The 25,995-nt window shown below is 39.7% G+C and overlaps 1 protein-coding gene across 4 annotated transcripts in view; it reads right to left on the bottom strand.

Moving 5' to 3' along the window:
• Nucleotides 1–24,792, bottom strand: part of LOC135204066 (non-structural maintenance of chromosomes element 4 homolog A-like) — a 111,499-nt gene extending 86,707 nt beyond the window's left edge. Inside the window, exons 1-2 of one of the 4 annotated variants that reach the window (XM_064234041.1) lie at nucleotides 24,636–24,792; nucleotides 2,601–2,679 (exon numbers count right to left, since the gene is read on the bottom strand). In XM_064234041.1, coding sequence (XP_064090111.1) covers nucleotides 2,601–2,633 — 33 coding nt within the window. In that variant the 5' untranslated portion in view covers nucleotides 2,634–2,679; nucleotides 24,636–24,792. Of the gene's footprint in view, nucleotides 1–1,102; nucleotides 1,236–1,343; nucleotides 1,397–2,600; nucleotides 2,680–24,635 lie in introns of those variants that run through there. The other 3 variants (XM_064234042.1, XM_064234043.1, XM_064234040.1) reach the window with 3 other exon arrangements.
• Between the last annotated feature and the right edge of the window lie 1,203 nt (nucleotides 24,793–25,995).

Below are 25,995 nucleotides of genomic sequence, written 5' to 3'. Positions count from 1 at the left end.
CAGTGAAAAGTAAATGAACTCAAGTGCACTGTCAAGTACTTGGATTTGGACTTAAGACTCAGGCAAATCTTCTACGCATTTTTATAAATCTGCATCCCCAGTTTGAGCAGGGGGTGAAGTCCTCATATGTGCATTCTCAGTATTCAATATAGTTCATACTCACACTGTAGCTAAAAGTAGATCTTTTATTTTGTTTTTTTTACTTAATTTGGCTTCTTTGTTTCATCATTATACAGAATACATGATACACAATTACACATTTCATAAAGTAGATACTTTATAAGTAGCTCTGTTATAGCACATGTGTTTTAAAGCAAATTTGTTTAAAAAATTTCATGTCATTTACAGCAGTTAAATGCAGGATATTGCATTTTTTAGGGAACTCTCTTTCTCTCTCTCTAATGCGAAGAATGGCTTTGAGTTTTGTTACTCTTGTCATGCAATGAGCAGGAAATAACCTTGTGCTGTTACTGTTTGTACATTTATATGAAAGTACACACACACACATACATGAGTATCACTTATGTTTCTACTTTCATAAGTACATTAAATATTATGAGGTAACAATTTTGAATTATTTGGCTGAAAATCATCTTAAAAAATCAAATACTATACTAGTTTTTCATTTTACTGTAATTCTCCATTAGTGTATCTTTAAGATAAACTTCATCTAGTTTGGATAGGATGACCTTTGAACCCTCTTTACCCATAAGTTCATCTCTCTATTCCTTCTGTTATTTCTAGGGCTTTCCCTTTTAGGCTCCTTCTTAACTCTATCCCTGGATATTTCACTTCTCCACACACCACTAGCCAATCTTCGACTTGTCCTTTCCATCCTTTGTGTACTCGTTTTGTATCCTGCTAAATCTTGGACAATCCCTTCTCCATCTTATCTCCCTTTGTTCACTATCTGATCTTACCATCTTTGTTCACTATCTGATCTTACCATCTTTAATCGACCACGCTACTGCTACCAGTCTGAAAAGGTTCCTAATCTAATCTTTCCTAGGTGCCACAAACCTGCAATCTACCCATCTGTTCACGTTCCTCCGTCCCAGTATAATCCAGCTGAAAGTTTGAACACCACCACAACATGACTTACAATCCACAAACTCCTATAAGATAGAGAGCTCTCTCCTACTCTCCCAAACACCAGTTCCGTGCGTCCTCTTCTGCGTACTCTATTACTGTTTACTTTTCCTCCCCATGCCATCTTGTCTTCTATGACGTTACAACACAACTTAAATACATCAAGACATTTTCTAAAATGAAACAAGTTTCCCGTTCACTGAACATCGCCTACATTTCACCAATATAGATAATAAAAACAAAATTACACTGACTAGACTGATAAACAATCACTTCATCCAAGAGCACCGGTGGGACAGACAGCCACCTCTTCAACACTAACACTTTGCACTTCACTAACACTACTGATTATTTCCGATAAGGCATGAATAGCTGTACCTAAACCCATCATCGCATTCCCTAAAAACTCAAACTTTTTCTCGAACCTCGCTTTGAGGCTGGGAATGGTGTCAGGATAGGGCGCATGGGAACCTAGAATATGAGTTAGTGACACAAGAGCAAGAAGGCTAGGGATAAGAGAAGGCACAGGGATCATAAGCGAAATAGTGCTACCCTCTACAAAGTCTAGAATCTGTACTGGTTCTAAGCCAGACTTATTCTCAGCTAATATACTTTTCTCTTCCTATCTTTTTCCATCTTGTCCTGATGGGACCAAAAGATCTTCCACTGCTTATCGTCCTTTTCATCACATTCTGCATGTTACCTACGTATTACACTCTCTATCCCTACATTTTACATATCTAGTATGCAAATCATAACAAGATTTAGCTAGCCTAGTTTTGCATCCACTGATGCAAAACCTAACACTCGACGCGCTAGAATTCGACATCCTAAATGCAAATCGCTACAGCAAAAACCATAGTACTTCACCAAGAACTTCAAAATCATCCAAAAAGCAATGAAGAAAGGCTGCTGGGAACCACTGATGTTAGTCAGGAGCTGGCAGAAAATGTATTGATGCCTTCTACCAGGTTATTCTCTCTCGCAGCACCGAAAGTGGGCAGAGCATGTTTACTACACATAGACAATTGATATTGATTTACACACCTGGTTCATCTGTTCCTCTTCTTCCCGAAAGTAGGAAGGACTAGTTACCTACACCAAAAACCAAGGATCGCTACTGTGGATTTCAGATTTTAGCAAGTTGAAACTGAGCTATGTAATTACTTGGTAAGTATATACAAAATGTTATTTTATCATAAATGACATTTTTTTTTAAAACAGCTTTTACACCAAGCATAAAATCACTGAATTATGTCTTTTATTATTTCACATAGTAAATGGGGTTTACTAAGGTAACATAAAATGAGCACTGAATGTACCATCTAGCCAAAAAATGCATAATACGTACATCTAAAAGACTTGTTGTTTAATTAATATAAATTCTCTAATCCACATATCACATTAAAATTTTTATGTGCATATTTTCATAATAAAAAACTGCAATAATGTGCATAGAATGATACATGAAAAATAATCCTGCACAACAGTCAACAAGTCCCTATTCTTACCGTGCCACTTCTTGATGATCCTGATCTCGACATTGTTCAAATTGGAGAAATTACTATGCTTCAATGTAGTAGTGTCATCCTGGAATTAAGAGATGTGTTGATGAAATTGCATTCATATAGATGTACGTAGTATGTATATATATATATATATATATATATATATATATATATATATATATATATATATATATATATATATATATATATATATATATTACACATGAGTCTATATATATATATATCTATATATATATATATATATATATATATATATATATATATATATATATATATATATATATATACATACATACACAGTGCTCTCCCACTTTTATGCGGGAATAGGTTCCAGAACCTGCCTCAGAAAAGCAAAAATCCACTCTAATAATGCTTATCAATGGCTTATAACTGCCAAATACTCATTACACTTTAAGCTAAATTGCTTATAACTGTCTATTTTAACATTTCACTGCTTAATTTGATAGTTAAAACAAAAAATATACCTTAAAATATCATACTAAAACAATTTAATATCATTTCAAATAAAAATACATCCCTAATCATCATCCCAAAACCCCCAAAGTAATCTTTTATTACAGTACTCTTCCTACTTCAGTAGACTATAGAGTACACCTCTAAAATGCCCATAACTGTCTATTTTAAACAATCACCAAACTTGACAGTTCAAACAAAAATATACTTCAAAATATCATCCCAGACCACCCTAATATCATTTCAAAGTCATGTTGCAAAATTATGTACCAGCCTACAACTGTTATTCTACGTATTCCCTATCATTCAGATGTACATTTTCTTTGACCTTCGTAACTTTGTGCATCGTTCTGTGCCTATATTTAATGTAGTATATTGATATTTTCCAGTGTGGTAACATGATTTTGAAATTGTACTTAGTATAGGTACATATTTTAGGATTGTACTATGTACTGTATAAGTTAAGTATGTCTTAGTTTTACCAGACCACTGAGCTGCTTAACAGCTCTCCTAGGGCTGGCCCAAAGCATTTAGATATTTTTACGTGGCTAAGAATCAATTGTGGGATCCAAACCACATCGAGAAGTGAATTTCTATCACCAGAAATAAATTCTTCTGATTTTGTGTTATCAGAGAGGGGAATCGAACCCGGACCCTGGGATTGGTAGTCGAGCACGTAACCGACATGTCCAACAAGGAAATTGTACTACTGTATACAGCATATCTAAAATACATGGTTACTTTAGAACGACAGGACACGTATGTACCTCCAAACAGAAAGCTAGGTTTGTTATGTCATGTTAGTTTTTTTGTGATTACAGGCAGTCCCCATGTTACGGCGGGTTCGGCTTACAACGTTCCAAGGTTAAGGCGCTTCTCAATTATATTCATCAGAAATTATTTCCAGGGTTACAAGGCATGTTCCAGGGCTATGATGCCTACAAAGCTCATCTGACAGAAGAAATTTGACACCCAAAATGCAAAATAATCAATATTTGAAGGTTTTCTTAATGCAAAATGCAATAAGAATGCAGTTTACATAGTTTTTAATGCACCCAAAGCATTAAAAGTAAGGTTTTCTGAGGATTTTTTGTGATATTCCGGCTTACGACAATTTTCGGGTTACAACGCGTCTTAAGAACAGAACCCCCGTCATAACCCGGGGACTGCCTGTATATACAAATAAATTTATAATACAAGAAATGAATTATACAGTAAGTTCTTGGTTTGTCGTATTCTGGTTAGTTCTCGTCATCTCCCTTAAATTCATTAAAATTTCTTCTGCCATCTCTTTCTCTTTCGATAATACATAAATATACATATAGTATTTTAAAGAGAAAACACAGCAAAATAGCTATAACATAATATTTCACTTACAGAATCCATTTACGTATAGTATTGTATTTATGTAATCAGCATAAAAATATTTAAAATTTATCCGAATTTCTTACATAGTCAACTAGGCTCCAGTGATGTCGCAATTTTTCTGTGACGATACATGTATACTAATCCTCTCTCTCTCTCTCTCTCTCTCTCTCTCTCTCTCTCTCTCTCTCTCTCTCTCTCTCTCTCTCTCTCTCTCTCTCTATGAAATATGAATGACTGTATCACAAACTTTACATATGTACAAAATTAAAAAAAATACAGTGCTCCCACACTTTTTAGGGGGAATAAGTTCCAGAGCCTGCGGTGGAAATGCAAAAATCCCCTCTATAAATGTTTATACCTGGCTTATAACTGCAAAATACCCAGTAACCCCTTCAGCTAAAATGCTTATAACTGTATTTTAACATTTCACTGCTTAATTTGATAGATAAAACAAAAATATACTTTAAATTATCATATCAAAACAATTTAATATTTCAAATATCAATACACACCAAAACATCATCTTAAAACACCCAAAGTAACCTTATATTACAGTACACTCCTACTACTGTTACTAAGTAGGCTATATAGACCCCTAAGATGCCTATAACTGCCAATTTTAACAGCTCAAATAAAAATATACCTCAAAATATCATCCCAGAACACCCTAATATGATTTCAAAGTCATGTTGCAAATTATGTACTAGCCAACAACTGTTATTCTTAACCCTAAATAGGAATCCCTGTGCCAAATGACACAATCCCCAGTAAATTTTCTTTTTCCCACCAAATATTTGCTACAATTCGTACTCCTTGGATTCAGTTGGTTGTTTGGAGGGAAGTTCAGCACATGCTGTTGATCGTGTACGGTGTGTAATGTGCTGCTCCTCTTCATTAACTCTTGGTGGGAACTCATGTATCCAAATAGCAGTGTTTAATAATATGATAGCATATGGTGAAAAAGTAATTTTACAGAAAAGGCCATTGTACCGCATGTAAATAACATAAATATACAATGTTTTAAGGGTGCAATAGTCTTATTTCAATCTCGATATAGTGAAACATGACTTGCGTGTCCACAACTTACTGTCCACGACACTACAGCATGGTTTGCAAGAACGCCAAGCTGATAATGAGGAGACTTAAGCAGCAGGAAACTACATTTGTTTTATATTGAATTCAAACATTTGCAGTATACTACAAACAAAGTTATTTGAAAGAAAAAAAGATTTATTGTATATACAAGCTGCATATTCCTCAGAATACCATATCATTATAGCTGAAAACTTATGTATACAATAATACCCTGAACTTATACGATTCGAGTTGCGAGAATTCACAATAGCATGAACTTTTCATTGAAACCTAACTGATTATCACCTACGAGCTGCTCTACAAGCAAGAGTCCATGCTGGCATAAGGCCAGCTTAATCTCAAACAACAACAACTAATTATCATACATGCGTTCTTCACAATAGTGCGAACATTTACAAATCCTTCAGAAACACTGCAAACCCCTGCAAAAGTGTTTATGTTTAATTTATCATGTAAATTTCTAAGTTTTAAAGCTTTTCTGTATAAAATCTTCATTAAAAATGTATTATTTTTATTTTTTTACATGCATAAATGTGATACAAGGCAATTACAGCACCTACAGTTAGTGCATATACATGTACGTACATACTTTTATGAGATGAAATACCCATTCACAAAAATACTACAATCAGTATAAGTTTTCAAGCTTTTGAGTGTAAAATCAGTATGGAGATTATGTGTATGCTACTGTATTTATATTTTTGAAAATATATACAAAGGCAGTATCTGTCACTATATAAGATCTTCATGATCAACTAGTAAAACATATCAAAGACATAACAGAATTGTTGTTCTGTGAAAATTACTATCTTAACCTTGGAGAAAAGTGCTGGTACATTCTGTATGTACTATGTTACATAATTACAGCACATACAGTTAATATACTTTCAGAAGATGTGATCCCATTTGTGCTTTTTAAAGATGATACCCCTCCAGAGTTTTACCTCATATGACATACATATTTCTCTCTCCCTCCCTCTCTCTTAGTTAGCCCTCACACTATAACTGGTTCACTCAAGGTAGATTCTTACATGAGCCCTATGCTTATACGAGATTTGGCGGCCGCTGACTGGCTGGTACTGGGAGGTAGGCAGCTCCCAGCCAATCAGCGGCCGCCAAACTAACGTCTCGAAGGCATAGGACTCGTCCATGAATCTACCTTAGGTGAATCAGTTATAGTACATGATTTTAAATTGACTGAATTTTACCTTCACCCCGGGTTACGACGGGGGTTCCGTTCTTGAGACGCGTCGCGAGCCGAAAATCGGCGTAAGCCGGAACATCGTCAGAAATCCTAAGAAAACCTTACTTTTAATGCTTTGGGTGCATTGAAAACTATGTAAACTGCATTCTTATTGCATTTCTCATAAAAAAAAAGCTTCAAATATTGATTATTTTGCATTTTTGGTGTCATATTTCTTCTGCCAGATCAGTGTTGTAGGCTGTAACCCTGGAATAATTTCTGATGAATACAATTGAAAACCACCTTAACCTCGGAACGGCATAAGCCGAACCCGTCATAACCCAGGGACTGCCTGTATATGTTTTCTTTCTTTCACTGAAATGTGTACCATCATTATAACAGACTTATGGAGTTTACCTAGTGATGCAAAGAAAACTTCTTTTACTTTAAGGGAAAAAAACAAATGGCATCCTATGAATTAAGGGTAACATTAGTATGCGAACAAAAATGGATATGTATGTACAGTAGTACCTCGAGATACGAAAGGCTCAACTTACGAAAAACTCGAGATACGAAAGCCAATGCAAAAAATTTTACTGCTCTACATACGAAAAGTTTTCAAGAAACGAAAGGTTTCTGAAAGTCCGAGATTCGCCCGGATAACAATTTTGAAACTCGCGCCACGCACCTCCATCTTAGTACTAGTAGACTCGCCACCATCCTCCTGCTCTCCCATTGGTTCCTGATGCTAGCCAAGCCATGAAATCCTTCTCTCCTATTGGACAGCATCCCTCCCATCATGCATCTTATACGTATACGTGGTGGCGTACCTATCTCAGCCTCTTCGTACCAACATCTCTATCGTACGCACACAGCATTTGTTCGGTCCAAGGATTTAGTTTAGTAACGTAAATTCGTTAGTGATTTCGTTGCAGTATACTATTATCGTGTTGTGCGGAAACTTTATTGTGTTACTTATACGTAAATTACGTACAAGATAACGTAGTCATAGGTCCACAGAAAGTTGAAATTCACGGAAAGAAGCGCATGCTCTCTTTGGAGACAAAGATAGAGATCATCAAGAAGTACGAAGTTGGTATGTGATTGAGTGTGATCGCAAAGGAATACGGTCATAATCCGTCGACAATAGGCACCATCCTTAAACAGAAGGATGCCATCAAAGTTAAAAATCAAAAAAAAGAAAAAAAAATTTATTTTTAGATTTTCGTAAGTTAAGTGTTACAGTTTTGTTAATGTGTTTCGTAAATTTTAGTTTTATAGTTTTCCTTAAATTTTTTATGTGTTTTCGTAAAGTTAAGTGTACGTACGTACGTACGGTATCTGCCGTTTCTCCTCCTCCTCCTCTGCCGCCACTTTTTTACTATTGTCATCATTGTGTGTTTGGGAACCAAATATAAAGGTTGTCATACTAACCTAACCTAACCTAGTAGGCCACATTACCTGGCTGGGGGGGCCGAAGCCCCCTTCATATTTACCATACTAACCTAACCCAGCTAATCTAACGTATCATAGCAGATTGTATTACCTGGCTGCCTGGAACCCCCTTAAAGGAAACTTAATATAAAGGTTACCATACCAACCTAAACCTAGGGGTGTTTGTGGGTTGTAGGGGGGGGGTAGGGGGGGGGGGGGGGCTGGGCGAGGGGGGGGGGGGGGGGGGTGGGGAGGGGGGGGGGGGCAACATCATATGAAAAATAAATAAAGGCCATCAGGAAATACAGATGGTAATTTACCAAAACTGAAATGTTTCTAAATGCATAAAATCAAATATATGTAATATGAAAGTAAATGTTCTATGAAACAAATAAGTAACAAAAACAAAGAAATTGTTATGGGTGAGTAATGCGCTGTAAAATGGTGCAATGAAAATAGACGAATCGGAATAATGCAAAGTGAAGGGAGTGACTTGTGCAAATAATGTATATATGAAATACCCCCAAACACCCCTCAATTTGATGTCATTGACAGAAAGGTATCGAAACGTCGTAAAAGCGTCTTCTCCTTCCACCCAATGGGAATTCTTCAGGGGTTTGCCCTCAACTGAAAGATAATATTGGAAGATATATAAATATATATATATGAGAACTCGTCAGTGAACATAATAAGCAAAAACTATGACTAAAGGAATAGAAATAAAAGATTGAATAAGTATTACAGTGGTACCTCGAGATACGAAAGGCTCAACTTACGAAAAACTCAAGATACGAAAGCCAATACGAAAAATTTAACGGCTCTACATACGAAACGTTTTCAAGATACGAAAGGTTTCTGAAAGTCCGAGATTCGCCTGGTTAACAATTTTCAAAATCGCGCCGCGCGCCGCCATCATAGTACTAGTAGACTCGCCACCATCCTCCTGCTCTCCCATTTGTTCCTGATGCTAGTCGCAGCCATGAAATCCTTCTCTCCTATTGGCCAGCGCCCCTCCCATCATGCATCTACTATGTACACGTGGTGGCGTGGCTCGGCCACTCGATACCAGCACTGTTATAGTACGCACGCGGTATTCGTTTTCGGGATCGTCAGTGTGTACGTACTCAAAAAAAAAAAGTGACCAAGATCTCTCACATGGGATAAGTGATCAAGGTCTCTCTCATGGGATAACTGGAAACTTTACAAGGTAGGTAGAATCTCCACTCCCTGCTGAACAGAGGGTGTAAGTAGACCAATCATTTACAACATGCATACCAGTACTACGTATAATCAAGGCACTTCAGTTTATGTTGAAGGTCAGCAGCCGAACATTCAGTACCCAAATCAGTTTCAGAGAGAGGATTTGGTTGAACAGGGTTTTGATGGACATCAGGGCCAACAGAGTCATGAGGTGCAAAAAAAGAACCAAGTGATAAAAAACAGAAAGTTGAAATTCTATAAAAAAAAAAAAAATAAAAAAAAATAAAAAAAATGATATTGTTAAACTACAATAAAGTTTTGTACATACTTACCTGGCAGATATATACTTAGCTATAGTCTCCGACGTTCCCGACAGAATTTCAAATCTCGCGGCACACGCGACAGGTAGGTCAGGTGATCTACCTTACCCGCCGCTGGGTGGCGGATGTACGAACCACTCCCGTAAGCTTGTCAGATTTTTCTCTGTCGCGGGAACGATAACAACTGTTGTCGGTTCCTCTCGATAGTTTTTCGATTCTCGCTTGCCTGGAGTTAATTTGGACTTCTTTTGGTGACGTATTCGCTTTGTTTGGCTTGGCATACGCTGATTGTGGACCGGTTTGATTTTGAGTTTGATTTTCCTTAACGATGTCTGATCTAGATTCGGTAGTTAAAACTTCGGTTTTGTTTAGGGTTTGCGTGGATGAAGGATGTAAGGTGAGGTTGCAGAAAGCTTCGGTAGACCCCCACACGGTTTGCATGAAATGCAGGGGGAATGAATGTTCTTTTGCTAATCTCACCAGGTTCGTGCAGGGAGAAAGGAATGTAAGAGCAGATCTCCTCAGCAGGAAAGATCAGGTCCTTCCCACAGAGTGGACCCTTCATCTGGATGTATGCCAGAGCCTGTGGAAGTTATGGGGCAGGCCACACATAGACCTCTTTGCCACGTCAAAGAACAAGAGGCTGGATCCTTACTGCTCTCCGATATCGGATCCAGAGGCAGTAGCAATAGATGCTCTTCTTCTAGACTGGAACGGACTCGACGTCTACGTGTTTCCCCCCTTCAAGATCCTGGGGCTAACCATCAAGAAGTTCGTAGAGTCCGATTCAACGAGAATGACCTTAATCGCTCCCTTTTGGCCGGCCCAAGAATGGTTCACAGAGGTACTGGAATGGTTGGTGGACCTTCAAGATCGCTCCCGCTAAGGAGCGATCTACTCAGACAACCCCACTTCGACAGGTACCACAAAAATCTCCTCGCTCTCAGTCTGACTGGTTTCAGACTGTCCAAAGTTTGGTCAGAGCGAAAGGCTTTTCAGCAACAGCTGCTAAAAGCAATCGCAAGAGCAAGGAGACCTTCCACCTTGCGTGTATACCAGTCAAAGTGGGATGTCTTCAGACGTTGGTGCAAGAGGAAGAACATTTCCTCTTCCAGTACCTCTGTGACCCAAATTGCGGATTTCCTTATTTTCCTCAAGGAAGAATGTCATCTGGTTGTGTCAACTATTAAGGGATACCGCAGTATGTTGGCGGCGGTATTCGGCATAGAGGCTTAAATATATCCGATGATAAGGACCTGCATGATCTTATTAGATCATTTGAAACCATTAAGCGTCCTCATGTAGTACCGAACTGGAATCTAGACGTAGTTCTACAATTCCTTGGATCGTCTAGATTCGAACCTCCTAGCTTAGCCTCTTTCAAGGATCTGACGAAGAAGGCTATCTCCTTTTGGCCTGGCCCTAGCTACAGCTAAGAGAGTGAGTGAGCTCCAAGCTATTGAGGGCAATGTAGGGTTTAAGGAAGATTCTATAGTGTGTTCGTTTCTTCCAAGTTTCCTTGCAAAGAATGGAAAACCCATCACGCCCTTGGCCCAGGAGCTTTGAAGTTCGTAGTTTATCTTTTCTAGTATGGGGAAAGAGCCTGAAAGAACTCTTTGCCCTATGAGAATTATGAAGTATTTCCTTAAGAGGAAGGAACAACTTAAGGCTAATCAAGATGTGCTTTGGTGCTCCGTAAAGGACCCCACTCGGCCCATGTCGAAGAATGCTCTTTCCTTTTTTCTGAGAAGCCTTATTACTTGCATTTTTTTTATTAATTTAGGTATTGAATGGTCCAAATTGTTGTAGTATTTCACTGTTTATAGGTCAATTTAGCTTTATTATGAAATTTACTGGGGTGTTTTTGGAGGGCTTGGAACGGATTAGCCATTTTACGTGTAAAATGTGGTCCAAGATACGAAAACCTCATGATACGAAGGGCCCCTCGGAACAGATTAATTTCGTATCTCGAGGTACTACTGTATATGATTATAGAACAAATGAGAAAAAGGAATATACCTAGTCATAGTAGTAGTAGTAGAAGCTGGATTTTGCCTGTGAAATGGCTACATTCTCAGTTTATTTGCCGCCTACTTCTGATTGTATTTCATGTTCCAAATGTCATATATAACAGGAAATACTACAATAACATGCCAAAACCGCCCGTGATTTACCCCACCCATAATCCCGCTTTCCTATTGGTCCCCCTTCCTGTAGGATAGAGTTCTGGGGAAATTATTCTCCTTGTGGTCTACCCCATCCAAAACCCTGCATTCCCAATGGATCCCCCTTACTGTAGGATAGAGTTCTACGGTATATTACAGGTTAATTACGACAGACGACGCCAAAAACTAACGGACAATTATTAACAAGCAACTAAAATAGCCAAAGAAACTGCAATTTCCAAAGAAATACCCAACGTGCCACTAGTTATTGCTTAGATTAACCTAATAATTGTTTAAAACAAAATCTTACCCACGATCTTAGATCATTTCAAAATCTTACCCACGATTTTAGATCATTTCAATCATACTTACCTAGGCTTTAGGGTAAACAACCGACTGGACTGGCCAACACACTGATTACTGCATTTGTGGCCACCCTCTGAAAAAGTACTTTAACACCTCCTGACACCGGAGATGGTCATCAGTCATGAGTTGTTGGTGGTGAGAGGAACAGCTCAAGACCTCTACTCTCCTTTCAAAGTAAGTATTTTCTCCAAAGTTAGAAATTAAGGCCATATTTTAAGATTAAACAGAGGGTAATGAAAAGTGTGACCAAACCCCAATTACCCCCATGACGCTTTCAAAATTTTTATTTACAACTAAAAATGTTTCGAAGATTGACGCCATCTCGATGTTTGCGGAGTCGCTTGTGTCAACAAACTTCCCATTTCCTGTGCTAAATCTGCACACCACTTGTACCCATAGACGGTGGGGCACTTTCATCACAACAATCGTAAACACAGACTTCCAACCACTACTTATCCAAGGGAACTAAGATTTTTAGTGGAAGAAGAAGAAGCATGCACTAGATAATTATGATATTGTTATAATACAATAAAGTTTCATACATACTTACCTGGCAGATATATACATAGCTAAGACTCCGTCGTCCCCGACAGAAATTCAAATTTCGCGCCACTCGCTACCGGTAGGTCAGGTGATCTACCTGCCTGCCCTGGGCGGCAGGACTAGGAACCATTCCCGTTTTCTATCATATTTTCTCTCTTCCACCTGTCTCCTGCGGGGAGGCTGGGTGGGCCATTAATCGTATATATCTGCCAGGTAAGTATGTATGAAACTTTATTGTATTATAACAATATCATTTTCATACAATGAACTTACCTGTCAGATATATACATAGCTGATTGGCACCCTTTGGTGGAGGGTCAGAGACAGCTAATATGGAATAGACAGGTAAACAACATATGTTGTAGGTATAAAAGAAAAAACCTTGGTTCCTACCTGATAGGTGGTAGACTTCGTGGCTGTAGCCCGGTAGTCTGCATCACCTCAAGACTTTAGCGAGATATTAGATCTATGGCTAGAGTTCTTGTGGGTCTGTCGATGGGTATAAGAACCGCTTACTCGGCAGAACCTAAAAGGACTTTGTCAATGGGTACTGGACCACTTCTATGACAACACACCTTGTGAAGGAGCATAACCAATCCCGACCACCTGATCCTAACCACCATGTTAGTATATAGAATTGCTCTGAGTTATCCCCGAACTCATAACAAACAACCCATAACTCGAAACGAAAAACTCATTTATACAAAAATTCTCAAAAAAAATTTTAAATACTCCCTAAAAGATATCACAAAGAGTTCCTTACTGAACAACAGTGACTGGCCGCCAGTGCAGCACCAAGCCCTCTTTGTCAGCAGGAATCTAGAACATATCTAGTAGAAGGTATGTACAAATTTAAGGATTGGTGTTTGCTCCCGTACCCAGTATTGTATCCGCCGATACAAATGGTCCAGAGAAAAACATTTCTCGTAGGTCACGCGAACGTCTTTAAGATAGTGAGATGCAAAAAACTGAATTGCACCTCCAATATGTCGTGTCAATGATTTTCTTTAATGACATATTCTTCTGAAAAGAGAGAGACGTCGCCACTGCTCTAACTTCATGGGGCTTTTACTCTTAAAAGTGGAAAAGAGTCGTCAGGACAGAACTTGTGAGCATCCGTAATGACGATCCTAATGAAGAAAGCTAATGCGTTCTTAGACATGATTCTTGTGGGGTCCTTAATCGAACACCAAAGACTTTGTCTAGAGCCTCCCATTTGTTTCTTTCTTTGTAAGAAGAACTTCAAGGCTCTTACCGGGCAAAGAGACCTCTCTGTTTCTCTCCCTACTAGACTCGATAAGCCTTTGATCTCGAATCTTCTTGGGCCAGGGATTCGATGGATTTTCATTCTTCGCTAGAAAAACAGAGTTCTAAACGAGCAAAAGGCCGAGTCTTTGTTAAAGCCGACTTCATCTTCTAGGGCATGAAGTTCGCCAACTCTTTGGCTGTCGCCAAAGATAGGAGAAACAAGCATTTTCTTGTTATATCCCTGAACGAAGCTACGTGGGGAGGCTCAAATCTGTCGACGAAAGGAACTTGAGAACTACGTCCAGGTTCCAGCTGGGTGGAGTTAGTTCCTTCGATTTTGTCGTTTCAAACGATCTAATCAAGTCGTGCAGATCTTTATTGTCAGCAATGTCTAGGCCTCTGTTTCTAAATACTGCCGACAGCATGCTCCTGTATCCTTTGATTGTCGATACAGACAAATGAGAGACCTCTCTCAAGAACAACAGGAAATCGGCGATTTCGGTTTATAGAGGTACTGGAGGAGGACAACTTCTTAGACTTGCACCACCTTCTGAATACCTCCCACTTCGACTGATAGACTCGTCTAGTGGAAGCTCTGCGGGCTCTAGCGATAGCGCTAGCAGCTTCGCGAGAAAACCCCCTCGCTCTGACAAGTCTTTCGATAGTCGAAAGGCAGTCAGAGCGAGAGCGGGGAGGTTTTGATGAAACCTCTCGAAGTGTGGCTGTCTGAGAAGATCCATCCTTTTTGGAAGGGATCTTGGGAAGTCTACTGTCCACTCCAGCACCTCTGCAAACCAATCTTGTGCTGGCCAAAACGGGCTATCAGGGTCATCCTTGTCCCGTTGGACGCTACGGACTTTCTCAACACTTGTCCCAGGATCTTGAAAGGGGGAAAGCGTACACGTCCACATGAGACCAGTCCAGCAGGAAGGCGTCGACCACGAGAGCTCTTGGGTCTTCCACCACTGAACAAAAGACTTCCAGCCTTTTGGAAAGGAATGTGGCGAACAGATCTACGTGAGGAGTGCCCCAAAGATCCCAAAGACTCTGACACACCTCTGAATGAAGAGTCCATTCTGTGTGAAGGACCTGGCTTTCTCCTGCTCAGTCTGTCCGCCCTGATGTTTTCTCGTCCCCTGAACAAATCTTGTTAGGAGGGCGATGTTTCTTTGTGCGGCCCAAATTAGCAGATCTCTTGCTATCTCGTAAAGCGACACTGAGTGTGTTCCTCCCTGCTTCCGAATGTAGGACAGGGCTGTAGTGTTGTCTACATTCACTTGGACCACACTGTTCGTCACAAAGGGGTTCGAAGAACTTTAGCGCTAAGTGAACTGCTAGAAGTTCTTTGCAATTTATGTGCCAGGAACACCTGTGCTGCCTTCCAGGTGCCTGACACTTCTCTCGGTCCTAGTGTTGCTAACCCCAACCCTTCTCCGATGCGTGGAATACAACACTCGGTTAGGGTTCGGAACTTCCAGAGAAATTCCCTTGTTCTCTTTTAGAGGGGACAACCACCATTGCAGGTGTGGTTTCATCTCCCTTGGAAGGAGAAAACTGTCGGAGAGAAGTCCCGTCTTCCAGTTCCACGATCTCCTTAGGAAAAAACTGAAGAGGGCGAAGATGTAGTCTTCCTAGAGGAAAAGAAGAACTGTTCGAGCGAGGAAATTCGTTCTTTCCCTAAAAAAAGAGAGAGACCTTTTTCCAAGCCTCTCACGATTCTCTCTTGCGAAGGAAATACTCGAAAACCCGAGAATCCATCTGAATCCCCAGATAGACCAAGTTCTGTCTGGGAATCCAAGCTGTGACTTCTCGAGGTCCACGAGTAGTCCCAACGCCTTTATCAGGCTAGGGTCAAAGAAAGGTCCTCCAAACACTGTCTCTCTGTTCTGGCCCTGATGAGCCAATCGTCCAAATATAGAGAGATGTTGACGCCTTTGAGGTGAAGAAACCTCGCCACATTCTTCATCAGGCTTGTGAAGACCTGAGGCGCTGTGGATAGGCCGAAAACACAAGGCCCTGAACTGAAAGATCCTTCCCCCCGTCATGAAACGGGGAGGTACTTCTTCGACGCAAGGGTGAATCGGGACATGAAAATAGGCGTCCTGGAGATCCAGCGACACCATCCAATCTCCTTGACGTAACGCCGCAAGGACTGAGGCCGAAGTCTCCATAGAGAACTTCTCCTTTTGAACGAACTTGTTCAGAGCGCTGACATCTAGAACTGGTCTCCAGCCCCCGAGGCTTCGCAACCAGGAGCAAAGCCCGATTGTAAAACCCCGGAGAGTTTTGCTCTAGAACCAGTTCTATAGCTCTTTGTCCCACATTTGATTCACCATCAGACGAAGAGTATCCCTCAGTACAGGGTCCCTGTATCTGGCTGACAGTTCCCGCGGAATGGTCGTTAGTGGTGAGGACTGTCTTGGAAGGGGATAAGATATCCCTTCCTGATTATGGACATGGAAGAGGCGTCTGAGTTTATGAGTGACCAGGCGTCTGCAAATTCGAGAAGCCTGGCCCCCCACTGGTGTTTGGAGGCTGTCTGTCTCACTTCCGTTTCTTAAAGGGACGGGAAGGAGCCTTACCTCTCCTCTCAAGACCTCTTCTCTTAGGGTAGAGCTCTGGAAGAGGAGGCCCTCCTCAACGAAAGGGCTGAACCGTAGAAGTCGGTCCTTTCTTGTCAACAGAAACAAGAGGTCTCTTCTTCCTTGCCGTTTGCAGGAGATTGTCAATACAAGCAAGAATACTGAGAATGACTTCGGGGTCAAGACCATCCGAGTCATGAGCTTTCTTAGACATCACCCCAGGGGACCAGTCTAGAAATTAAACACTTCCCAAAATATGGAAGAGTCCCTTTGAGGAGATGATCCGTCTCCGAAATAGCCCACGACACGCGAGCTCCATTCAAAGCGTGTCTCCTTGACGAGTCAACCAAGGTTGAAAAGTCCGCTTCGGCTGCCGCTGGAAGAGAAAAGGCCCATGTTCTCCCCAGTTCGGTACCAGAAACCTCTCTTGCCAGAAAGTATGGCTGGAGGCATACAGAAGGTGGTCCTGCCCAGATCCTTCTTAGACAACATCCATTTGTCTAAGGACTGAAGCGCTCTCTTCATAGAGATCGTAGGTCTCATCTTCAAGACCGACGAAGACTTAGGCACAGTCGCACTCGAAAACAGTGATCGAGGCGAAGGAGGAGCGGCAGGAGTTAAAGAATCTCCGTATTCTCGTAAAAGAAGGTCAGTTAGAACTTTTATAGTTCGAGCCTCCTTCTCTCCCGTCACCCTCTTCTTCCGAATCTCCTTCTCTACCTTGTGGAGAATCGGCCTGAAAAACGAGAGGATCTTCATCCCGTTCTCTCTCTACTGGTGACAAACTCCTACTAGGAGAGGGGCTCATAGAGTGAACCGACTCTCTCTCACGTCTAAAAGAAGTCTCGCGTCTGCTTGACTTCTCGTGTCTGAACAGCTCCTCGCGCTTGGCTGGCGCCTCGCGCTTGTCTGGCGCCTCGCGCTTCGGCTGGCGCTTCACGCTTGGCTGGAGCGTGTAGCCTAGGCTGGCATCTCGCGCCTGGCTGACGTCTCGCGCTTGTCTGGCGCCTCACGCAACTCCTCGCGCCTGGCTGGCGCCTCGCGCCTTGGCTGAAATCCTCGCGCTTGGCTGGCGCCTCGCGCTTGGCTGAATCCTCACGCCTAACTGGCGCCTCGCGCCTGGCTGGCGCCTCAGGCCTGAGCGTATCCTGATCTTGAGCAACTCGCTCGGAAGATCCTGACGTTTGTACGACTCTTCTTGCCTGGAAGACGTCCTATGTCTGGCGGACGCTTCACGTCTGGCTGGAGAAAGAAGACGAGACTTCTTAATAGGAAGTCTAGCGTCCTTCTTGCGAGGGGGATCCCTTGAAAGAACTCCAACAAAGAGGCAATCTGCTCTTGAACTGCAAGCAAAATCCTCTTGGAAGCCACCCCAGCGTCCTCTTCAATAGAAGAAAGCAGGAGAACTCGAAGGAGTGCGACATCAAAACAAATACATTCTAGGAGGCGTCGAAACCAGCTTAGCCTTCTTGATAGAAGAAGGAGCTTCCTCCGAGAAGCGCTCCGGGCTCGAGTCGAACGCGCGCTCTTTCCAATGCCTTTTCAGTGGCCTAGAAAGATCCGAGTCCTTCCACCCTCGTTTAGGTGAAGGAGAACCGGACGACGAGAAACAATCTCGTAGGACGCTTCTATTTGAGCGGTCCTGAGCAGACTGTAACGAAACAGAACCTGCTGAAGGGACGCCTGACCGTTGGGGATCCCCACAACCTCCGTACGACTTTCGACTTTCCTACTCCTCTGGGTATGTGAGTTTGGAAGAGGTTCTAGGCCTGGGAGCATCGCAGGGACGGTCAGACTCCCCCCTCCACACACCTGGGAACACTCACTTCACTTTGTAATTCACAATCACTAGCCTTACCTTGCATGGCCGCCATCTTTGTCTTCATTTTACGAAGAGTAGCCTTCAGATTGGCGATTTCAGAAGCCGAATCCGAATGCAAAGCCTGTGAGGATTCAGATACATAGGGAGAATCATATTCATTAACAAAAGGAGAGTTAGACTCAGGAAAAGGCTCAATAGGCCTTGTACTCACACTCTTTTGTGCAGCCCGTCTAATCCTATCCCTCTCTAACTTCTTCAAGTAAGAAGTTAGAGTCTTCCATTCATTAGCATCCAACTTTTCACACTCAATACAGGTGTTAGCCAAAGAACAGTCAAACCCCCTACATTTACGACATACAGTGTGAGGATCAACCGAAGCCTTCGGTATCCTCACCTTGCAGCCTACATTCACACACACTCTCACACTAACACTTGAATCAGACATTCTATCAGAAAAATCAAAAGCAAGTCCAAATCCAGTCCACAGTAGCGAATCCCAAAACAACGATCCAGTACGTCACCAAGAAATCCAATAAAGATGATCAATAAAGTCTTGAAAAGCGAATTCCAGTCAGGAGGTAGTAACAACAATGTTGATACCACCGGCGACAGAGAAAATATGATAGAAAACGGGAATGGTTCCTAGTCCTGCCGCCCAGGGCAGGCAAGTAGATCACCTGACCTACCGGTAGCGAGTGGCGCGAAATTTGAATTTCTGTCGGGGACGACGGAGTCTTAGCTATGTATATATCTGACAGGTAAGTTCATTGTATGAAAATTTAAATTAATAGTTAAACGGCAGTATAAGGTCATGAATTGCATAAATATTTTTACATATTTATGATTATTAATTTGAAAATATCGTTGTTGAAAAAGTAACTAGATTCCTGACTCAAATATTAACAGTTTTGCTTGTGAACGGTACCTCCGGCATTCTTTGCGCTCTTCAATTGTTTATCAGTGTTGCCAATTGGTAAGTGTTTACCCTCCAAACTGGGCATAAGACTTACACAAAACCGGGGATATAAGTGAAATTAGCGTATCTATTTGTAGTATATATACATACTACAGCAATTTTATCATTACAGTGTTGCCCCCGTATTCGCGGGGGATGTGTACCAGACACCCCCGCGAATAGTTAAAACCCGTGAATAGTTAAAACCACCACTAAAAATGCTTATAACTGCCTATCTTGAAAGTTCAGATGCCAAATGTATACCTTTAATAACATCCTACTTCAAATATACCTAAAATTACTACCCTATTACTGCATTAATCTTTGAGGTTATATAAATTAATAACATTTTAAAGTCATCTTTAAACATTTTAAACATTAAAAATATATACCTACAGCAAATAACAGAGAGAGAGAGAGAGACGAGAGAGAGAGAGGAAGAGAGAGAACCAAGATGGAGAGATGATTGAGAGAGAGAGACCAATGAATGGCAACACCCAAAATCATATATTAGACCCGTCAAGAGTGAATTATGAATTATTTCGGAGACAGAGAGAATAATAATGGAGAGAGAGAGAGAGAGAGAGGAGAGAGATGAGAGGAGAGAGAGAGAGGAGAGAGAGAATAACTCCTAGACTCCGCTTCCTCTCCACCAATTCGTATATCAAACTCATTTACTCCCCCGCCCATGTTCCTCCAAGTGGATAAAAAGACTGGGAATCGCTATTTTTAATTAATCTTATTAATGTTTGAAAATTAGTTATAAGGTAAATCATTTATTTACACTACAAAACAAATAAACATATGTGAGAGAGAGAGAGAGAATGTTATTGTTACTGTGTAATATTATTTGTAAACTAGTACTGTATATTATTATTTTACCATAAAATGTAGTAATGTCCTTAAAGATATACTTATACATACACTTCCAGCCCAAACAGAGGGCGAGAGTTACCACTAGCACATGCTAGTATCTCGTGTGGAGAGAGAGAGAGAGAGAGATGAGAGAGATGAGAGAGAGAGAGAGAGAGAGATAGGAGAGAGAGAGAGAGAGGGTTTGTCCTTATTTAAAAGAGTGAAACGGATAGATTATTGTACTTCTTTAAAATACTATCACATGTGAATTTTGAATTTAGTTTTATTATTATTATTATTATTATGGGAAAATATTAATAAACATACACATGTACCATAGAAATTATCTCATATCAGCAAATGAGAAAGAGAGAGAGAATTTCAATGATCCGTAGATGGCAACACTGGATTTGACAGTTGGAACCAGCAACCAAGCTGGCTATGTAACAAGACACGGGGTTAAATGCATTTTCTTTTTATTCTTACATAATTCTTTTATTTATAAACTAAAATCTGCTAATTCACTTCAGTATTTTCTTTAATGAATTTATATTATTGCTGTTTACATTAATATTGATATTTGAAAATTAGTAAATCATCATCCAAAAAACATACATCGCTTTAAGAGAGAGAGAGAGAGAGAGAGAGAGAGAGAGAGAGAGAGAGAGAGAGAGAGAGAGAGAGAGAGAGAGATTATCGTAGTATTTGTAAAATACTTTCACATATGATTTTCATAATTACAGTTATTATTATTATTATTTGAAAATATTAATAAACATTACGCATATATGTACCATAAAAATCTCTCATCTCAGTAAAAGAGAGAGAGAGAGAGAGAGAGAGAGAGAGAGAGAGAGAGAGAGAGAGAGAGAGAGAGAGGGGTGGAAATTTCATGAGCACTTGATGGCAGCAACAAATCAGCTCCTTCCCCCTCCGGTCACTTAACTTGATACGTATATCTGAGTTTTAGTACCTGGAGTTAGAGAAAGAATCTGACTGGGATTTCCTTCATTCTTCCATATTTTTTTTTAATTTATAAGCTAAAATCTTACTAATTCACCTATGGTATTTTCTTTAATGAATTGATATTATTGCTGTAAAAATTAAATTAATATTTAATAGTTTGAAAATTAGTTAATCAAATTTCATTTATTTATCATACAAAAAATCATACATCTATGTGGTAGAGAGAGAGAGAGAGAGAATTATTATTTTTATTATGTGATATCATTTAAACTTATTAAACTTACTAATACAGTATTAATAAAAAATAATATTTGAAAATTAGTATGTAAATCATTTTTGTATCATAAAAATGTATTTAGTCATGAAAATAAACATCAAAATACACTAATTAGTGATTATTTTCGTCCGAAAATTCCGCGAATGGGTGAGTCTGTCCGCGAATAATTTCTAGATAGGTTCCAAAGAAAAATCCGCGAATGTGTGAGTCCACGAATCCGGAGAACACGAATACGGGGGGAACACTGTACTGCATTACCATGACAACTAGAATTCATGGAAACAGTTTGTAATGCATCAGCATATGTGTGAAGCTCCACTAAATTGGCAACAATGACATTTTGCCATCGTCTGCTCGTATCTACTTTAGAAATATCTGTAATTTTTCGGGGTTAATTTGGTTGCAAAAAAGGGATAATAGACATGAATTAAATAAACATTTTGAAGTAACAAAGTAAAGTTAAACTAAATAATGTGTAAAGCAAACAATTAAGGGAATAAAGCTTTGCAACTCATAAACCGTTTACTCATGTGCTGCCCGTAACTATGTTTGTGGAGTGAGTGCTTAGGAACCAGGAACTGCAGCGTGGTTCAAGTGCAATTTGGAGTGAATTAAGACCAAAATGTGTATAATTACAATCAAATAAGCACTGTGGAATTTCAGTTGTGATGGCAGTAAGGATAAAACCATCGATTACAAGGTAAAAATGAATTTCAGTTCAAACCATGACCTCGGGAATAAAAAGTTTCATACTTTCACTAATATAGGCAACAAAATGTTTTACTGTGCTGATTACAACTGCAATCTTGAGTAAGATCAACAAACGTTAAATATATACTCTAACATTGTTCAAATGAGTGCTGGGAAGGCTGGGAAAGATGGTGGATTGTCTGTGGTTATGACCAGCAAGTCACGCGGTTGCCGCCATATTGGATTTCAAAACTGCCTTGAAAACATATTTTATGAAGAGCTCACATGCTTATTTTAGTTTGTATGGGGCTTTCATATGTCACATTATATTGACGAAACTTCAATCTTTTGAATGGTATGCTTAAAGATGTAATTGTATTCTTGTTTCACCAATTAAATATAGAGTGAATTAGGCCGAGCCACGCGATGACGATGGATCGACTGCGTTTGTTTACCCTAGGTACTAGCCCCGTCTGCAATCGTCTTCGGGTTTTACCCTACACTAACATCCCATTTTCCATTAGGGGAAACAACCGCCTTGAGTCCATCTTACTCAGGTAGATCACCCTTTTTCAATGTATATTTAATTGGTGAAACAAGAACGCATTTACATCTTTAAGCATACCATTCAAAAGATTGAAGTTTCGTCAACATAATGGGATATATGAAAGCACCATACGAACTAAAATAAGCATGTGAGGTCTTTGTAAAATGTTTTCAAGGCAGTTTTGAAATCCAATATGGCGTCTTTCGCATCAGGTCCCTTTCAATGTTCTGCATCCATACCAGATCCTTCCCAGCGCTCATTTGAACAATATTAGAGTATATATGTAACGTTTATTGATCTTACTCAAGATTGCAGTTGTAATCAGCACAATAAAACAACATTTTGTTGCCTATATGTATTATGAAAGTACGAGACTTCTTATTCCCGGGGTCATGGTTTGAACTGAAATTCATTTTGACCTTGTATAATCGGTGGTTTTATCCTTACTGCCATCACAAATGAAACTCCACTGTGCTTATTTGATTGTAATTATACATATTTTGTTCTTAATTCACTCCAAATTGCACTTGAAATATGTTGAGAGAGTGTTGACACCGAAGCCATGGCAGGAACAATTTTGTCTTAATGTACAGGGTGTCCAAAAGGGCTAAGTATACCATTACAAGTATTTATTGCTCAGAAACCATGTAACAGATAATTGCAGTTTTTTGTACTATAATGAAGTGCTCTGAATATAAATTTGAATGTAGAACATCCTACAAAAAACTGCATTAGTGTGTTTGTTTCTGTAATGGAATTGGGACTTTATGGACACCCTGTACGTACATCTGGCTGCCAAAAGCCCCGGTGAGCAGATGACATATTAGTGAATTGTTTATGACAAAAATTTTGTATTTTTTTTATAGCACTTTTCATTAATTCAAGTCTACATTACTATTATGACTTTTTATATTATTAATAGTTGTACTTATGCCTGAAATAAATGTAAACTTTAATGTTTGCATGCTAGGAATGGCAAAAGTTCATCATTGCCAATTTAGTGGAATTTCACACATACATAGATCATTTACAAAGTTTCCATGAATTCTAGTTGTCATAGTAATGCAATAATGATAAAATTGCTCTAATATGTATATATACTGCAAGTAGTCACACTAATTTCACTTATTTCCACAGTTTTGTGTAAGTCTTATACCCAGTTTGGATGGTAAACATACCAACTGGCAACAATGAAAAATAGGAGAACACGAACAACACTGTAGCTGCTGTTCACAGCAAAACTGTTGATATTTGAGTCAGGAATCTATTAATTTTTCAACAACGAATGTTTTCAAATTAATTATCATGAATACATGATAAATTTATGTAATTCATAACCCTACACTGACGTTTAACTATTTATTTCAAAATTATCCAGCGCACTTTATTTTTTCCTCCCAAAGAATCGCGAGTTTTCTTGGACTCGAGGGTGAACATCGCATCATTCAAGATTGTTGTGAAGAAAGTGTCCAAGCGTCCATGGGTACGAGTGGTGTGCGGAATTATCACATGACACAAGTGATTCCGCAAACATCGAGATGGCGTCAATCTTCTACACGAAAGGTGTTTTACCTAAGTAAATATTTCAAAAGCGTCATGGAGGTAAGTTTGCACTGTGCATGGCTAGACTGTCATTAACCTCATTAACCACTGTCATTAACCACTCGGTTGTTTCCCTTAAAGTAAAATAGTAGTATGGAGGCGGAAGTGAGGGAAGAAACAAAAGTAAATGGTACAATAACAATTGTTACTATAAATTCATACCCTAACGAAAGCGACAGTCTACCATATGGAAAATTATGGATGGGTCATGCCATGGCGAAGAACGGAAGTACCTTAGGTAGCTACCTAGCTATTAGCCTATCAGAACACTCCTACTGCGGTCAAGTTAACAATGAGCTAGACCTGAATTAATGGTAACACCTACAAACCACAAAACAGTCTTGCCAGTTGAAAACCGGATTAGAAAAGCCTAAGCCATAAGGTTACTGTTTTTGGAGTAACACAGTATCAAACACTATGACAACATCCGCCAAACTTATCAAAACAAAGTTAGCTTCAGTAGTAGCCCTAGTAGTCCATGAAGTTTTCTTTGAAACGGCTCCCCCGAGCGTTCTTTCATGACTTGGATTGTCTTTCCTAAGTTTATCTTATCGATATACATGCTTTTAATATCTTTATCTTACCGAAATGGATACTACATGGCATTAAATCTGTTCCTAATATTATTGTAATGCTTGGCAATGAAGTCAAAGAAAATGTTCAAATTTTCATTATGTAGCTATGGGGTCTCACTATTTGCCGAACGACCGAAAAGACCGAAACGGCCCCCCAAACAACCGAAACGACCCTAGATATGTTTGTTTTATAATTGTGAACGTGTTTAATTACTGTGTATATTTGTTTTATAATTGTAATCTTGTTTAATTACTGTATATATTTGTTTTATAATTGTAAACTTGTTTAAACAGTAATTTAACTTGACGGCGGCTGGCATTTGTTTTGTATTGTATGTATGGTGGCCGCTACCATGTCATTGTAATCAAGTAGACTGAGTATCTTGATGGACTTCTTACATAATAATTATATTATCATTATTGTTATTAAAGTAGATCAATGGCATCTTTGGCTTCCTTACGCTTCCTTGTTAATAGCTGACTAGCTTCAAAACTATTATTTTTAGTAATTTGATAATAGGGCTTCTTCACACTTTACCTGTAATTACCTGGGCAGTGGTTGTTCATGTGCCCTCATATCAGCATAAAAAAGGTTCAGATTTTGTCTGTTGTCTCTTGGCTGTTATACAAAATATCAAAATGCCAAAGCATAAGAAAGTCGAGTTTGCTCCTCTGTCAAAGTATCCCTGTGGTGTTTGCAGTCAGGAGTGTGCTAATGCAGATTTCATACAGTGCTCCGAATGTGACTGAGCCGCGGTAGTTGTTTTTGGCCGTTTCGGTCTTCAGGCCGTTTTGGTCGTTTCGGTAAATAGTGATACCGTAGTTATGTATGTATATGTGTGTGTATATATCTTCTTTCCCACTGTTATCCCTATGTTAAGGGATCGGTTACCTGATGCGCCTTCTCCACTGCCTTCTATCAAAGGCATCATCCTCCACCAAGCCTCTTCTATCTATATCTTCCTTCACTATCTGTCCATCTACTTATCTCTCTCCCTCTCGATCTTCTTCCTCTAATAGGTTCTTCCCGAGCCGTCTTCACTCCCTCTCGTCATCCATCATTAACACATGCCCATACCATGTCAATCGTGACTCTCTTATCACCTCTGT

This window comes from Macrobrachium nipponense, chromosome 44 (genome assembly GCF_015104395.2).
Source record: "Macrobrachium nipponense isolate FS-2020 chromosome 44, ASM1510439v2, whole genome shotgun sequence".
Classification (NCBI taxonomy): domain Eukaryota; kingdom Metazoa; phylum Arthropoda; class Malacostraca; order Decapoda; family Palaemonidae; genus Macrobrachium; species Macrobrachium nipponense.
Note: the sequence above shows the minus strand (reverse complement) of the source record. Positions and strands in the feature narration are given on the sequence as shown.